At 45.4% G+C, this 17,068-nt stretch overlaps 1 protein-coding gene across 1 annotated transcript in view; it reads left to right on the top strand.

The window, feature by feature from the left end:
* ARL3 (ADP ribosylation factor like GTPase 3) overlaps nt 1-14,359 on the top strand; it is a 29,734-nt gene extending 15,375 nt beyond the window's left edge. The window contains exons 4-6 of the mRNA XM_052798413.1: nt 599-649; nt 2,607-2,792; nt 11,450-14,359. Coding sequence (XP_052654373.1) covers nt 599-649; nt 2,607-2,792; nt 11,450-11,497 — 285 coding nt within the window. The 3' untranslated portion in view covers nt 11,498-14,359. The remainder of the gene's footprint in view (nt 1-598; nt 650-2,606; nt 2,793-11,449) is intronic.
* The last annotated feature ends 2,709 nt before the right edge of the window (nt 14,360-17,068 follow it).

Below are 17,068 nucleotides of genomic sequence, written 5' to 3'. Positions count from 1 at the left end.
CAGCTGAAGATGGAGTCTCGCAGGCTGGATTCAGCCCTTTTCCCCAAGCACCTGCTCCAGGAGGTTGCAGTAGGACTGCCTGATGGAGAGAAACTCAATGTCACCAATATATTCATCTGTCCCCTGAGTGCCATTGTGTGCCTTGGTGGCTTATTGAGGAGGTGATGCATCCTGCTAGAGGGCAGCATGGCATAGTCACAACAGTGCAGTGCTTGTACACTGTTTGCTAGGGTGAAAGACCATGTCTGACTCCCCAGGTTTTGCCCTCCTGTGCTCAGCTTCAGCTTGTAAGCCAGTCATTTGAAAAGATACCAGGCAGTCTCCTGTTCTCTTCAGATAACAGATGGTGAGAGCATCCCCAGTATTGCCCCCAGCTCCTTTCTGATCCTACCGACGTGGCTGCCCACCCCCCCAGCTTTAGAAGAGGTGGTTCCTCTCCCTTCAGAACGTCATGAAGTTTTGTCAACATTTGCTATAAATAATACTGGGGATCTTTGTGCCCAAAAGCATAATTATTAGGCTCAGCTCACTTAAGCGTGTGATACTGTGGAAGAGTGTCTTATGGGAATAGTAACTTTTCCTCTCATTTCTTTTTCAGATCTATGTCATTGACAGTGCAGATAGGAAGAGGTTTGAAGAAACGGGTCAGGTAAGTTACTTATGCCCAGCTTCCTTTGAAGTAACTCAGTGCTTCTGAGTGCCCCTTTCTCACAAAAGTTAGGAATATGATTTTGTTGTTTATGAGGGAAATTTGCATTTCAAGAGACTTGCCTTTCAACATCAATGCAGATTATTTTGGTAGATGTGAAACAAGGAAAATAGGTAGCCTAATTCTGTTTAAATAGAACAGTTTTCATTAAAGTTATACAATAATAGCAAATGGAGCCTAATACTGAAAGCAAAAACTTCTGTAAGTCCTTTAAACCTTGCCAAACCAAGACCCTAAGGAATCCTATTTTCTTATTTACAAAGTTGAAATGGAAATCATATTGACTTGATTGTCTTTTGGATGTAATTGAAAAAAACCTAAGAACTTTGTAAGTAGAACTGGCCAGAAAATAAGATTTCCGTTTTGCAAAGTTTTGATGTTTTGTAACATTTTGTGTTTTAGGATGGAACAAAAATAGGACTTTTGAACTTTCTTTTCTAAAATTCAGAAAGTGACAGTGTCCTAAAATAGATAGCAACAGATTTACCTCCCAGAAATGGGAGATTTAGTTGAAAGCCCTCTGTTATGCCTGATTTGAAGGAGGCACTTTATCTTTTGCCTCTCAAGTATCATGGACACACCCTAACAGCTGAACTGTTGATTGTTCTAGGCGTGGGGGGAATCTTTCCCGTTGGAGCTATTTCATTTTATATCAGTAATTAAATATTAATTGGGCAAAAGACAGGGAGAGGAAGCAGAAGCTTAGAGCACTTGCCTGAGTCAGGCAGAGTCAGCCTGGACCCCTCATATTTCCGCAAACACTTTTGGTTTCAATAAATCAGCCGTGTCAGATGAAAGACCTATTTTGCTGAAAAATTCCCAGGCAATTCTGTTTATAACTCCATTCTCTCGTCCTGGTTTCCAAACCAAACATTGCTTTTGGGGGGATGGAGTCAGATTTCCACTGCAGTTTAGCATCTCCCCGACTGCACTCATTTAATCCAAAAGTTTCTAGCCAGTGGATGAAAGATGTTAGGGCGATATCTGAGAGCAGGAGACCTTTACAGCTAAATAAGGAGCCCACATAAATCTCATGTACTCATCTATCTGCAATGCCAGCAGTCCCTACAGGTTCAAGTTCTGCTGGGTTTGTCATATGTTCACATAGGGAAGTGACTTGAGACTGTGTGCTTGTTTCACATGAGGCCATTGCACAACCCTAGACATGAAGTATTTCAGCCATCGTTGATCCACTGCAGATTCAGATTTGACCTATTAAAAGAATCTCTTTTGAGTCACCCAGTTTTGAAGGAACAAACCCATTTCTCAAGATGCCACCCAATGTATGCTGTGCACATGAAGCCAAAATCCAGCTAGTAAAGCTGATCTAGCTTGTCTTCAGCTAGCCAATGCCTTCAAAAGCATCGGCACTTTCTTGTGGGAGGGAGATTTCCATTTCTGGGAAAAAAAAATAGTCCTCTCCTGCTCAAATTGCAGTGTATAAAACTTGGAACAAAACCCTGAAACTCATTATTAGCAAAGATATCAGGGCTGGTGTTAACGGCTGCTCAGGTACAAATGCCAGTCAGGCAATAACTTAAGACAGATTCCTCATACTGCCAATTTACATGGGTTTTTGCTGTTTCATCAATTTTGGTCTCCTGGGAGCAGGGACTGGTAAAACACAGAGTTGTAGCCTCTAAGGCAACTGCTAATTTCAGACCAAGATGAAGATTTTTGTAACCTGTAATTGGAAGAAATAGCTTTTGAACCTTGGGCAGAGATGATTGTATACATTTTTGCTCTCTTATAATAAGATCTAGGTTTCACTGGAACACACTCTTCTAGCATTTGCCCTAAATATATTTCTAATTAGAGACAACCACTGGTGGTTGAAGGTTTTCTTCCCTTCTGTCTCTCCATTTCCCCCCACCCCACTCCCTTGTAAATGATATAGGAGCTGGCTGAGCTTTTGGATGAAGAAAAGCTTAGTGGAGTCCCTGTGCTTATATTCGCTAACAAGCAGGATTTGCTGACGGCTGCCCCTGCTTCAGAGATTGCCGAGGGACTGAACCTACACACAATCCGGGACAGAGTCTGGCAGATCCAGTCTTGTTCAGCTCTTTCAGGAGAGGGAGTACAGGTGAGGCTCTGGAGAAGGCTTGCTGTGCCAGCAGGCCATCTGTAAGAGATTGTTGTCTGTTGATCTGCAGGGTGGGGCTGGACCGGCTGCCTCACGAAGGAGGGTCAGTGCAGCCAAACCCTTGCAGTGCAGAACCCAGGGGTTGCGTGTCTCGTCGCCTATGCAAAGGGAAAGGGGAGCTGTGGGCCCTTGGGATCTCTCCATGCCCCGGAAAGGGGAGAGTGATTGCCTCCCCACCCAGGACCCCTTGGCTGGGCCAAATGAAGACTGATTTATTTTAGAGACTGCTGTCAGGTTAATAATTTTCACAAAACCAATCGTCTTTTACTATTAACCCCTTTGACTGTTACAAGTGTGCACTTCAGAAATCTGATTTACCTTTGCTACTAATGTAATTTGGCGTTTTGCTCAACCCAGGCACCAAAGAGAAACTGATCAATTTTTCTGATCCAGAGAAACAGAAGAGTTGTACATGGGGCAAGGACCACTTCTAATGGCAGCATGTGGGGCAGCAAAAACCCACCGAGGGGGTTCAGCTGTGTTCCTGTGCCAAACTGTAATAGCTGTGTCTTAGGCTCCTGTGCTGTAGCCAGTTTCTGCGGTATAGTAGCTCTTTGTAATGTAAATGGGACCTAGGTTTGTTTATTTCACTCTTAGGCTTTCCTGAATTAATGAAATATTTGCAGTGCTCGCAATCTGAGCAGTCAGGAGTACTCCTTTCACTGATATTTAAAGAAACAAAATGGTGAAGACATTTATCTTCATTGCCATTTCAGTAAAACCTTATTTGCAGATGCTACAGAGCTGTTCAGGATAGTCAGATCTCAAGCAGAGTATGAAGAGTTGCAGAAGAAGCCCACGATACTGAGTGGGCAGTAAAATGGCAGATGAAATTCAATGTTGACAAGTGCAAAATAATGCACATGAGGAACAACAATCCTAACTATACACATACGATGATGGACTCAAAATTAGCTGCCATTACTCAGAAGCAGATCATTGGGAACAGTAGCTTAGTGCTCATCAAAGGCCAGAGAGGAAAATCAAATGCTAGAGAATTATCAGAAAGCAAACAAGAAGCATCCCAGAAAACATTTCTTTTGTAGCAGAATAAAGGCATGGTGGGCCCATACCTTGAACATAACATTCATTTCTGCCTCTGCCCCATCTGAAAAGATTGTAGTAGTTGTAGAATCATAGAGTCCAACAAAAAATTAGTTTGAAGGGTCTTCAGGAGATTTTTAGACCAACCTCATGTTTAAAGCAGGGATAACTGCGAGTCTAAAGGAGGCTGCTGAGGGCCTTGTCCAATCACGTTATAAATATCTCCAGGCATGGAGATTCCACAGCCTCTCTAGGTAACCTCTTCTAGCACTTAACTACCCTCATCAGAAAAAATACTGTCCATATATCTGCTCAGAATTAGGAAAGATTTGAGAATCCTCTGTCAAGAATGATCAGTAGCACAGAGTGGCATCTGTACACAGGGATAATAAATAAATTAGGACTTGCAGCTTGGAAGAGAGAGGACAGAGAGTGGGAATGCCTTCAGGATTTATAAAATAAGGTATAAAAATGTCAGATAGACTATATGCTATTTTTCATGTTGCTAGAGGAAGGGTGTTCCTAATTAAAGAATCAGACAACAGCTTAAAAGAAATAAAAATAAGTGCTTCTTTGTGAATTGCAAATTGCAAGTAATTAAATTGTGGACCTCATTGGCACAGGAGTTGTGGAGACCAAAGGTATCAGTTGGTTCAGAAAAATACTACGTGAATTTCTGAAGAAGAGATCTGCAGACAATCACTGACCACTAAAATCTGGAGGCAGCTTTTGAATGAGGAACAGCTTGGGCCATGGACTGGGAGGGAAGAACAGAGCAAGGGAGATCCTGTTCATACATGTTCTTTCCCTTGGCATCCAGAAAGGGGATGCTGGCCTGGAGGGACCATTGGTCTGCGCCAGTACAGCAGTTCTTCTGATTTAAAATTCTTAACCTGATGTTTAGACCTAAACGGAGTAGATAGTGTCCTCTAAAGGGCCTGCCTTTAGTTAGCTAAGATGGATACAAATTCAGCTATGTTGCAGCCAATCTTGTGAAAGGCTTCAATTCTGTTTTGAAGTGGTGGTGGTAGAGGGAAATGCATTCCACAATGGCAGTGTATATTCAAGTCCAAAGAAATGTGATCAAGAAAGTGAGGCTTCAGTTCACAGGGTTGCAGGCAGGCATAGGTCACTTTCTTCCCTCCTCTAGGCTCTCCTCTAGTTTATAGAAGTCCAAGTGAGCTCTCCAGCTGTGAAGGGGCAGTAAAGTGGCAGATGAAATTCAGGGATGCGTGTTGGATGTGGAAGAACTAAATGATAGAAAGTGGCACTTCCTGTTCGTAAGCTTTGAAAAATGCATCCTCAAGCTGATCTGTGGGCTCTCTGGAGTGGGCTGCACACTTCTTCATTGATAGCGCCTTCTTATTGTGCCGCCTTCTTCAAGTACAGTGCATCAATGGAGTAAAATACACAGCCCAATACCTTCTACCAGGGAAATGAAATCTGCTTCTGCATTCACTTCCAGAAAACAGAAGACAAGAGCTAAATAAAAGTATTTGCAGGCCTATATATTTTGTTCATCATGCTTATCTAGACAAATTAATTTAGATGCAGGCCAGATAACATCCCGCTTTGTTGTCCACAGTCTCATTGCCCTAAATACTGCAGCTTATTCCATAAATGTTTATTGCATAAAGGTCAGGGAAGTCACAAAATCTCTACAGCTTATAGAAAAAGAGCCCCTCCATTTCTCTTCTGCCATAACTCCAGCCCTGTCAAATGGGACAGCAAGAATGCCAAGCTCTCCATTTCCTTGGAAATTAATTGAACAAAATGGTTTGGTAGATGGCTTTTAAACTAAACCTGGATCAGCCCAGGAAGAAATGGTGTCTTCAGTCCTGGGACTCTTAAGGAGAGGTCAACATGCTCAAAATTTAGGGGAGTCAGAGAAACTTGTTTAAAGAATGAGATTAAGAAAGATGTTTTTGAGGATCATGGTGCACAATATCTCTACCAGTGGCTCAGAATAGGAGCGCTCTGTGTAGTTAAATCTGAGGTCACTGCTTTAAGGACTTCTTTGAGTAATGACAATGAATGACAGCAAAATAAATGAAGACGTGGAAGCATCAGGTATTCAGAATGAAAGCCAAGGAGTGAGCACGCTAACCGTTGCTGCTGATGGAATATATTAGCTAGAGTAAAACTGGGGACATTGCTGATGGATTTTGCAAGGAAGAGTAGTGGCGTATCTAGTACTGAGTACATGCAGGAACAGAGTTCATAGGGGATGATTTTTGTGATAGCTTGAAGGAAGAGCAATGAGCAAAGATAAATAATGCCAATACAGGAAGGAGAAATAGTTTGAAGGTCATTTAATTAGTTTAGCTGCTAGCACCATGGTGTATAGAATTGGGTAGTTAAGACTGGGGATTTCAAGGTTAATGAGATTAGATTATGGTTAATAGAATGATATAAATTTAGAGAATTTAACTATTATTTGAAATGGGTTATTTAATAAAACTGTTAATTAAGGAGGGAATCCATATTGTCATCTTCTCTTTTAAAATTAACCGTTGGGGACTCCGGAAAAGGGGCCTAGCAATGTCCTGGGCAGGCTCAGAAGAGAGGTGACTGGGTTAACTGGAAACCCCATGTAGTGTCCTCTGGACACCAGCTGGTAGCCCCTCTTATGCCAGCTGAAGACTTCATTACCTCCTGACTGTAACCGTGGGCAGCACTTGGCTTATTAATCAGACTTCATGCTACCATTGAGGGAGGAGCGGCATCTCTCATGCTTAGAGGCTTTTTCAAGCAAAATGTCTGCTTGGGTATGATTTTATCCTTCAGCCCTAGTTAGGAAAGAAGGAAAGCCTTTTCTCCAGGCCCCAGCCATTTGGGCTCTGCCTCTGGAGCAAAGTCCTGCACCAGCTTACACGAAGACCCTTGCACAGGGTACAGTAACCGAGGGAGGTGATTGCCAGTATCAGCAGAGAAACATAAGGGAACTGTTGCCTCGCAGTGGCTCTCTGGGGCCACATAGGCTCTCTTGGGGTTGTGTTTTGTGACCAGATCTCCACTTGAGTCCTTGGTGCCCAAAAGCTATGTACATTCCACTCTGGCCAGCTGGGGTGGGGTGAAAGCAGGCAGGACTCCTCTGCTTTGCAGCCTGCCCTCTTGCTGGAGGTGTTATTAAGGGGCAGGGTGTGTATTAAACATGACTCAAGGCTTTGGACCGGTCCGTGCTCTGCAGCTTGTTACTTGTCTGAAGCAAGAGTATCCAATCAAGGCAGCACGAGCTCAGCCTGCCCCGAGGAATCATCCTCCAGAACGATGCTGCAGAGTATTTGTGTCCGGAGTCTCCCAAGCATTATGGCCCCCTGGAGACCATTAAAAGCCAGTGGAACTGAGAGTAGCCACTAAACTTCTCTAATTTATGCCAGAGCTGGTCTGGCCCAAAGGACTGTGGGAAGAGCTGAGCTGCCTTCTCCTCCCTGGCTGTTTCAACCCAGTTGAGAACGAAGCCCCAAGACCTAAGTTACGCTGATGCTGCGATTCAGCACTTTCGTAAGGGCAAGATTCAGAACAGGACCCCCTGGCAATGTTGTATCCCCAGAGCTAGGTTTTGTCTTAAAGATGTCTTAGCCAGGGCAGGCTAGATGGGGATCTTCCACATCTTAACAAGGTTCTGGGGCTACTTGTAAATGTAATTTAAAACCAATTTCGATGACTGCAGCTCTCCTGGGGCAGGCAGAGCTGGTGCTTGTTGAGGAAAAGCAACCATGTTTACAGATTGCAGGGCAAAGTCTTGTGATTTTTAAGCAGGGTAAGGAGGGAGTCTACAGCGCTGCATCAGGGATACAAGGTCTCAGAGGACAAAAGAAAAGCTTGCACCCAGGCAAAAAACAATGGATAATGTACTTGCGGGAGCCTGTAAAAGCCAGCCTGTATGACTGGAGGTGCAAAGAAATGACAGATAATGAAGGCACAGTCCTAGCTGTGCAGAGGGAGAAGAAAGTGACAGTTAAAATAACGCATACCAAAAATGCTAGAGATGGAGAATTTTGCACTTGCCTGACCCAATTTGTTATGGCAGACAGAGGATTACATGAAAGGATTAAGCTTTGCTGTCCTTAAGGTCACATTAGGGGTCACAAGTTTGTGGTCTTGCCTGATCCCTGGCTTGCAGGGGAGCAGAAATCGGGAGGCTTTTTATGGGGTGGAAAGGACTTGTTCGCTGTGTTTGAAGTCAGATTACTTCACTCCCATAACCACGAAGCTGATAATGCAGAGAATAAGCAAGCAGTGGGCTAATCTCAAGCAGGACTTTTTATTTCTCCTGGGGAAGGCTCTACCAGTCCTTTCCCAAAGGGCGTTAGAGTACAACTCCCTTGGCACAATAGCAGATGTGACTGCAGCAAGGCGGGGTTGTGCCAAGCAGCATTTCTCTGCAAGGAGCATTATCCTCTTCCCTGGAGTTCTCTCTCTTTGCTTTGGTAAAGTTTGCTAGCTGCTTCTTAAGGAGCTAAGAGAGGCAAAGCTGAAAGATCTGAAATCTTTCCCTGCTAAGTTTTCCCAGGGTTGACTTGAGGCTGGAATACTAATATTGTATCCGTCTCCATCCTCAGAATACCTGCCAATGTCTCTGTGTCTCAACAAAGCAGCACAAGGACATCTATCAAGATCTAAATGTTACTGTAGGGATTGTACTTTCTGCACAGAGCCATCTTTTAAGCATGCAGATATAGGGACAGAGTGTGTAGGGACAAAGGATGACAACAGTTGACTCCTTGTGGACTTGACTCTTTCAAGCACTGTTTCCTCCTTCCCGTGTGCCTTCCCCATAGCAGCTCTTTGTGTTTGTAGCAGCTTCCCAGGATTTCTCTCTCTTACCAACCCTCATCCTGCTTCAAACCTTAGGTAGAAAAACCGCAAACGTACCTTTTAGTTTCTTTTGCTTTCCCTTGCATTTGCTATTCTCCAGAGCATTTGGGGCCACTGCAGAACACCCCCCCCCAACAAAGTTGCACCAGAAGCTACAGCTGTAGCTGCAGTGTGGCTGAAGATGAGGAAAGTGTCTCACACATACCTCTTTGATATAACACACGTAGAGCTGAGCATGTTCATTTTCCCTTTATCAGAGTCAGGCAGGGAGATATTTACAATTAAATATGATTTTTCCTGTCAATTAACTCGTGCCAGAAGAGAGTTTTTTAAATCTATTCCTGCTTTAAAAGTTTGGTGACCTACTTACGTATTTCAAGCCTGTTTGGAGTTCACCTTTCCTCTTGCATTTTGCTATGTCATTCTTTTGCCCTGGTTATATGCTTGATGCAGCCAGGCTCCCAGCCATGGTAAATCCCATCATAAACTCTTGCTTTATGACCCTCGCCGCACTGGTGCTGAAACGGTCTGTCTTTCCCCTTCCCGAGCTCCTGAATGGCAGCAGGCAGAGTTTTAATCACTGTGAATTCAGGTTGCGGTCAGATTAGGTAGAAGATAGGATGCGTGTTTGTTGTTTTGCAGTGATGTATTGTTTCTGGGATTACTGTGCTGAATAGCAGAGGGTGTCAGCTGATATTTATTACTTTAAGCTGTCTCAGCTGTTCTGGTTCAGCAAATAAACCTACATTCAAAATGAATGAGGAGCTCTGCTTGCCTTGTATGCCATGATGTGTGCAAATGTGATTATTGCTTCCGAGGCAGGGGAAGCTGAAATCATTGTGGGAGCATTTTTAGTTATTTATTTATTTTTACTCTTTGCAGGCAATCATGCAGATTTCTAAAGCACACAATCAAGCCAAAGGCTTGACACCTCTCCTCCTAGCCCCATTGTTAAGCCCTGGCATTCCTCATGCTGGGAATCGCTTGCTCCCTCTCTCTCTAAAGTGATAAGCTTTAAACCACGCTATTGATTGCTTAAGGCATTACATGTTTTACACCTAGGTTATCAGTGTTATTGAAAGGGGAAGACACAAAGCTACTGGGCCTTAAAATGAATCTATCTCTCGTCTTTTCCCATTTGCTCTGAGGATTTCAGACAATTTGTTTTACACTGATCTCTGCTGTGGAGATAAATAAATGAAACTGGAGACATCAACCCTCCCAAGGTTAGAGTTAGAAGTATTATTAGTGTAGGGCCTCATGTGCACCCCAGGACAAGCTGGGCTTGCTTTTATTCTTTATTTAATGCAGCAACAAGGGCTGATTTCAGAAGTTGCTGCTCCCCTTCAGATAAGAAGTGTCACATAGCGCAGCTATCAAGGTGAATTGGTATTTTCAAGTGAGAACCTCTCTGCCTCTGATTAAGCCCTGAGGACTCCCTCTCTTCTCTCTTAACTCTTTAACTCCCCTCCAACATGGCCACCACCTTTGCGGCTGAGGGACAACATGGAAGCATGGCGGTGGGTCTCAGCTCACCTCAAGGGCCTGCCATGCTGCGCTTTTGGACATCTGTCCTTGGGGCGCTGAGGTCCTTGGCAGCCTTCTGGCAGTTTGGGGACAAGGGCATAGGAAGCCAGCGACACTGCTACCACGGGTCTAGCAGCGATGCTGGCCCAAACGCTCTGGTGTTTCTTAGGGTCTAACTATTGTTTTAATGATCCAAAAATGACCATTGAACATAATACAGTGAAATCCCCCCTCCAGAACTCCAAGGTGACATTTGCCCGATTTTCAAGCACAAAGATGTGCCACTCTCATCCCCAAAACCTTACCTGCCTTCTTTCAGCCCTGACCCTTCCTGTTGGCAGAAGTACCTCGTAGGCAGGGTAAAGGTAATGGATTTGATGGGACACAAATATGAGGAGATTGTGCATCTTGCATTCTGTTGTGTGCGTCTCACAACAGATAAGTGACAGGAGCAGATAAAATGTCGCTTTGCCCTTCAATAGCATATCCCATTCTGGGATCTCAGCAATAAACTCATGATTTGGGTATTCACAGCACAAGTGTTACCATCCTGCTTGCAGTGGTCAGAGATGTTGTGCACATATTTTTATGGAAATACTTTAAAGAGTATTATCAGCCTCTTAAAACATGACCACATCTATTCTCACTGAACTCCTGTGGGACCCCTGAGGGCCCATTTTCTGTGGGGGCCCTGAGGAACAGGGAGCAGGGTCCAGGTCCAGTTATTGCAGTGGCTTTCATGGATCTGGATTTCAAGGCTTGCAGCTGAGCAGAGAATTAGAGCCGTATTCTTAACAGGGAGCTGACTGTATAACAAACAGCCGCCTAAAATCCATGGTCTCAAAGATAAGATGACTTGCCCGAGGTTACACAAATCATCTGTAGCTGAACCTGGAAATGAGCCTTCATCTGCCACTGACGTACCTTGACTGCAAAGTGATCCTTCCTCGAAGGACCTACACATAGCGACATGATGAGACAATGATACTTTTTATGGTCAGATGAAAGATTTATTAACCTCTGTGTGACAACATCTACCAAGCAAGGAAGCACTTATTTTTTTAACCCACAGCAGTTTTGGGCGCAGAGGGCAGGTGGGGTGTAGATGAGGAGGCAGAACACAGTGCTTGCAGAATGGTGGTTGGGTAGGATTGGGGGATTCCTTTTCCCTTTGCTTGACTAACATTACCTTTCTCTGTCTGAAGGACGGCATGAATTGGGTGTGCAAAAATGTCAATGCTAAGAAGAAATAAAGCGTTCTGAGCTGCATGGAAATGGAGGAGCGGTGGGAGCAGAATTCTAGCCTGAAAACACTAATTTGCTGCTTTCTGACCAAATGTTTTTCCATCTGTGCACAGCTACAGCTGTTAAAAGAAAAAAAAAAAAGAGAGAAAAAAGGGAACAACATCGGTTAAAACCTACTGCTGGATTTGGAACTTGACCTGCTCTTTAGTATCATTTTTTATCCCAATAAAGGAATTATATATTTCCTCCCTATGCATAAATAGTATTAAATGTCTGATTAGCAAGCAAGTTTGTAAGCAGAAGGAAGACTGTGATTCAGTGTGGAGCAGAAGGAGTGGCGAGTTACTGTAGTTGCTTAGATGCATAGGACCTGCCCTATATGTGCGGGTTTGTGGTTGCTGAGGACATGCTCAGGTGTCAGTCACAGCTTCCCCTCAGTGACAGATAAAATGCGGTTGTGTTACCAATTGTGGGTAGTTTCTTAAAATAAAGCTGCTAAGGAGTCATTTGTGTAACGAGGGTAGAAGACTTCTACATATTCCTATAGCCATAAAAGAGGAGTTTGATCATAACGAGGCACTGTTGCATTGCGACACCGCTGTAGAAGGGAGAGAAGGGTTATATGTGTATAATTGAAGCTCTTTACAGTTGGAATAATGCAGCATGAGCATGCCTAGGGCTTTTCTCGCAGCTGAAGGAGAATTTAGCCCAGCATTTCACCTTGAGCCAGCAAAAACGTTCTTCCTACGTTCAGTAAGTTCCATATGTGAGATTAGTCTTGATGTTGAACAATCCCTGTTGATTTTCCCTTGATGTTAAGGCAACTCTGCAGCAAAATGCAATTAAGTCCATGATTACTTTCTAGAATGAGATATCAGGTCCCAGGTTTCCTTTTTGAAATGTGCAAAATATATTCTCCTAACCCCCTTCCTCAGCAGGCCTTGCCTAGCCCTTTGAGGGACTCGGGGGACTGCCCCATGGCAGGCTGGCTGCCCAGGGCCTGAGGTCCCCCAGCCCGGTGCCATCTGTGGATTGCCCTGGTGGAGAGTAGGAGCCTGATGATCGGCAGATGGGAAGCACTTTTTAGAACGAGGATTCATTCTTCCCCAAACTAGCTTTCCTCTAAAAGAATGCAGTTGCTGAAATAGGAAAGAGAATTGTGTTTTCCATCTCCTCATCCCTGATTCAAATCTAGCCCCAGCTGACAGTGAGCAGGAGTCATTAGCACGCCAAAACAGCCATGTCCTGCATGAAGCGAGCTTGGTGACTCCTGGGCCAGTTTGTAATGCACAGATGGTAAAATAATCCCACTGCCCTGCTTGCCAGCTTTGTTTGCTGCCTGCCTGCGAAAGGCCAGAGAATGACTAGGGACTGCATTACCCCTTCCACCTCTTGGAGACGGACCGGCGGGCAGTATGGGGAAAGCTGCATGTACTAAAGCATGTGGCTTTACCACGCGTCAGCGAGTTGACTCATGGACCCAGGCAGACGGCTGACACCCCTGGAGCTCCCAGCTCTTCGCTCCTCCCTTCCCCTGAACATCTCCACCTCACAGCAGAAACATCTGCACTGTACGTGAAGCAGCCCCTGGCCGCCTACGTGTTACAGCCCGGCAGATTAAAATCATCTGGGGCTGATTCCGGGTCCCCCCATACATCAGGATGTACCGTAGTGGTTCAGGGGTTGATCTGCCTGTAGTTCAGCTGTCTTTGCTGTGGCTGGGGGCAGAGGGACAGCTGGGACAGCAACTGCTTTAGCAATCCAACTTTAATCTGCCTGCCTCCGTGAGTCAGCACCCTCTGAGTGCATCCGTCTCCAGCACCGAGGCAGGACATGCATGCTGGAGTAGCACAGCCTTGCTTTAAAAACCAGACGACTGGGGGGGAAGAGCAGGCTCAAGTGAGCTGTTAAGCAATCGCTGATGACACAAAGTGACACAGCTCCAGCTTTGCATGGATTGAGTAAGGAGTCATAAGATGAGGAGAGATGTTCATTTAAACATAGCTGGTTCAGTGACTCCCCAGCTGCAACGGCTTACCAGGACCGGTAGGAATCTGGGCACCTGGGCCAGCCCAAGAAGGAGAAATGCATCCCAGCATCACCTTTTCCTTGCAATTAATGCATTTGCCTGATGCAAGCGCTGTAAAGAATTGCAGCCTTTTCTTGTAGGCATGCTTTGTGCTGAGTGGCAGAGCTTTGTGACAGATACTCCGGAGCTTTGGATGTGCCTGCACTGCATGCCAGATGCAGAGCGAAATGCTTGGGTACCCCTCCCCTGGCCCAGACAGGACAGAGCAAAGTCTTCTTGAGGGCTTGGGCATTGATCCTTCTCACTTGGCAAGGGAGTTGACTTGGTGCTTCCTTGCTCCCTACTTTTTTACCAGTCGCAAACTTACCCTGTGACACCCCACCTATGCCACAGTTAGCTTTTTGGATCCAAAAAGCATCCAGGAGGGTAATTTGGTTTTTTAGGCACACATTGGTTAAACTTGGAAATTTGTGTAAAGTAAATATATAGTAATTTCCCTATCGCTCCAGTTTAGAAGGAAAAAATTGCCTTACTGAACTCAGGATCCAGAATTGTTTGCTGGCTCATTCGTTATGTTTGGGAGTAGCTATACATATTGGTTGTGTGCATCTGTACCAGCCAGAGCTTCACCTGTAATCCAGTAGATTAATTTGTTTTACCTGTGCCAGGTAGTAAGAGGAAGACCATGATAGAGCGAGGTGTGCTGGGAAGATGGAGTTGGAGGGTTAAAATTACTTAAGTAAATTACCCTGCAGTCATGGCTGTAAATGCTCATTGTATTGTAAACATCTCTCTGTGCATGGACCTCGTGAAAATGTAAAAGGATTTGAGGTTCTGTTCACTTGCTGCTCCTTATGTGAGTGCATTTACATCTGCTATACCCTCTACAGGGCTCTCCTCCCTTGACAGCACCTGGCTAAATACCACCCGTAAAACTGGCCGGGGCCAGCCAAAAACGCCTGCTGCTGTTCAACGAAACCCCTACCCCTCTCCCAGCCCTTCAGCTCCTGTTTGGTTTATGGCAATTGCATATGCAAGGCTTTGTCCTTCCAACTCTGTCTGCTTTGCCCTCCTTTAAGTGAGATTCAGGGGAAGCAAACCGTCTCATTGGTATGGGTGGAGCTCTGCCACACGTCGCATCAATTCATAGATTTTTTAAAGCCAGAAGGGACCGTTATGTTCCTCTCTCCTGACCTCCCGCATAACACAGCCCATTAAATGCCACCCCGTCGGTGCGGTGACTTGCGGTTGAATTAGAGCATCTCTGGTAGGAAGACACCTGGCCTTGATTTAAAGGCTCAGAGTGACAGACAGATCCACCCCAGGCCTCGAGAAGTTTGTCGCAGGGGTTAATTCCCCTCCCGCAGGGAGTTTGTCTCGCTTCACTTTCACATCATTAAATCTGGTTTTACCTTTGAGATAGATGAAAGATGCCTCTCCTGCCCCTTTGTGTTCTCTGGGGGTGAAGAGATGATGGAAAAGTGACATTCTCCAAGAGCACATCAGAGAACGTGGGTCCAAGCCCCTGCTCTGACCACAATCGCTGGGCCTGGAGACTTTTGTCCTCCAGCTGCAGCCACGTCCCCCCGCTGCAGCTCTGACGGAGAATGTCTCTTCTTGCCCTCAGAGAATGCCTGCCAAAGCCTCATGCAACCTCCCATTTTTCCCCCTACCAATACCGCTTCTTGCATGTTAATGAATTTTTTCCTCTGTCGAAAATGTAACTGATGACCAGACTTTTTTTTTATTAAGCATACTGGGATGAGACCAGCCCACTCTAACTCCCCCTTGCCCCACAGGGCTCTTCTGCAAAGGCAAAAGGTGGCGGCTGTTGCATTCCCTGGACTGGCAGGGTCCACACAAGCTCTTTCTTTTATGTTCCCTTTTTGAATTTCACCAAAAAGGGGTATTTGCAATATCTGGTCATGTTGTTACTCAGTGTATAATTTAGATGTCTTTGTCAAAAAAAAGAAATAAAATTTAGTAGAAAGACAACTCGTGTTTGGGGTGATCCTTTTTATTCGACAGGCTCATTTTCCCAGCGGTCACTTGAGGACTGTGTCTTCCCAAGGAGTCAGTCTGTGAAGCTGCTCTTCCACCGCTCCCCTCTGTCTCCCCGTCAGAGACAGTTGCTGGTACTAGAAGTGGTCAAAATGTTGGAAGAAGCCTTTTCCCTTTGGATTTTCACATGTCCAAAACTATCAGAAAAGCCAGCCAGCGAGAAAGGCAAACTTTGGGAGGATCTTCCTGTGTCAAGAATCATTTAATAGGGTAAAAAAATGCATGTCATGAAACACGTTCCCCACTGACCTGGCAGGAAAAGGGAAGGGGAAAAAGAAAAGCAACAAACGATTGGGTTTGGTTCAGTGAAGCAGGGTTTGGAGGGGGTTTCAAGCGAGGGAAGTGAATTCTGGGGTTGTTTCTTTCCAACTAATTTGACTCATTACTGTTCCTGCACCACTGGAATGGGCCAAAAAGCGAGAAACTGTAAGAGCTCTTTAAAGTGTCAGCTCCCTCCCTGCACAGCCAGGATGCCTGGAAGGCTGTCAGAGCTGCTGGAAAAAAACATTATAGGTGGTCACACTTAATTTCTTTTCTCTTTTTTTTAAGGCACGCTTTATACTGAGTCCTGGTATTTTTTCAGCAAAGTAGGAAATACTTTTTCATCTTGTTTGCCTAATGGATTGGATGTGAAAAATATTTCTCTGGCAAGTGAACACCCTGAGAGTTGTTTGACTTGTCACGATGTTATGTATCGGCCCCTGCGGCCCACTGCCCCTGAAGCCGCCGCGCTTCCCCTCTCCTGTTGCTGTTTACGGTGGGACATGCTATAATTTATGGCGAGGCTGCGTGTGACCTTGCATGCATCTGCTTGAGCGAACCGCAGCTCCCTTCCCCGCACAAGCCCCGCTTTACATTCAAGTGATGAATTTAGTGCTCCCGAAAGGACAAGGAACCGAGTGGACTGGATGTGGGGAGGGGAAAAAAAGAAAATAATAATAATCCACAGCTTGAAGGAGAAATAAACACTGAGATTTTTGTTCCTCTTTGACCAGTATTTCCCTGTTGTTTATGGCCTCGCACCCCCTGGCCGACTGCCTTTATCAGAGCAGAGAAATCGTCTGGGGCCACGGAGCCGGAGATGTCAGCCTTTGCCTCCTCGCTGCGTGAGCATCCTCCAGCCCTGCCGTGCTCTGCCGGGGCACGTGTCGGCGAGGGGCAGCTGGACCGATGGCCGCGGCAGTGCTCCAGCCGCGTTGCCCACCCACCCGGGCACCCACCCAGGCACTGCACTGAAGCTTTTTAAATTTTCTTTTATTTTGTTTTGTTTAAGTGCAAACAAGCTTGCACCGCAGCCTTGTGATTGGCTCCTGGCTAAATTGCAGCTTTGGGCTCAGTTGGCTGAATTTGGGCTTGTTGGATTTTTTTATTGCAATCTGTTCACTTATTTCCCTTCCCAGCACCGATTGGAAGCAAAACTCCTGTAAAGCTGCAGTCGGGCTGTGCCCGTGCTGGGGGATGCCATCAAAGGCTTGCTGGGAGCAGCACG

Source organism: Harpia harpyja, chromosome 10, assembly GCF_026419915.1.
Source record: "Harpia harpyja isolate bHarHar1 chromosome 10, bHarHar1 primary haplotype, whole genome shotgun sequence".
Lineage (NCBI taxonomy): Eukaryota > Metazoa > Chordata > Aves > Accipitriformes > Accipitridae > Harpia > Harpia harpyja.
Note: the sequence above shows the minus strand (reverse complement) of the source record. Positions and strands in the feature narration are given on the sequence as shown.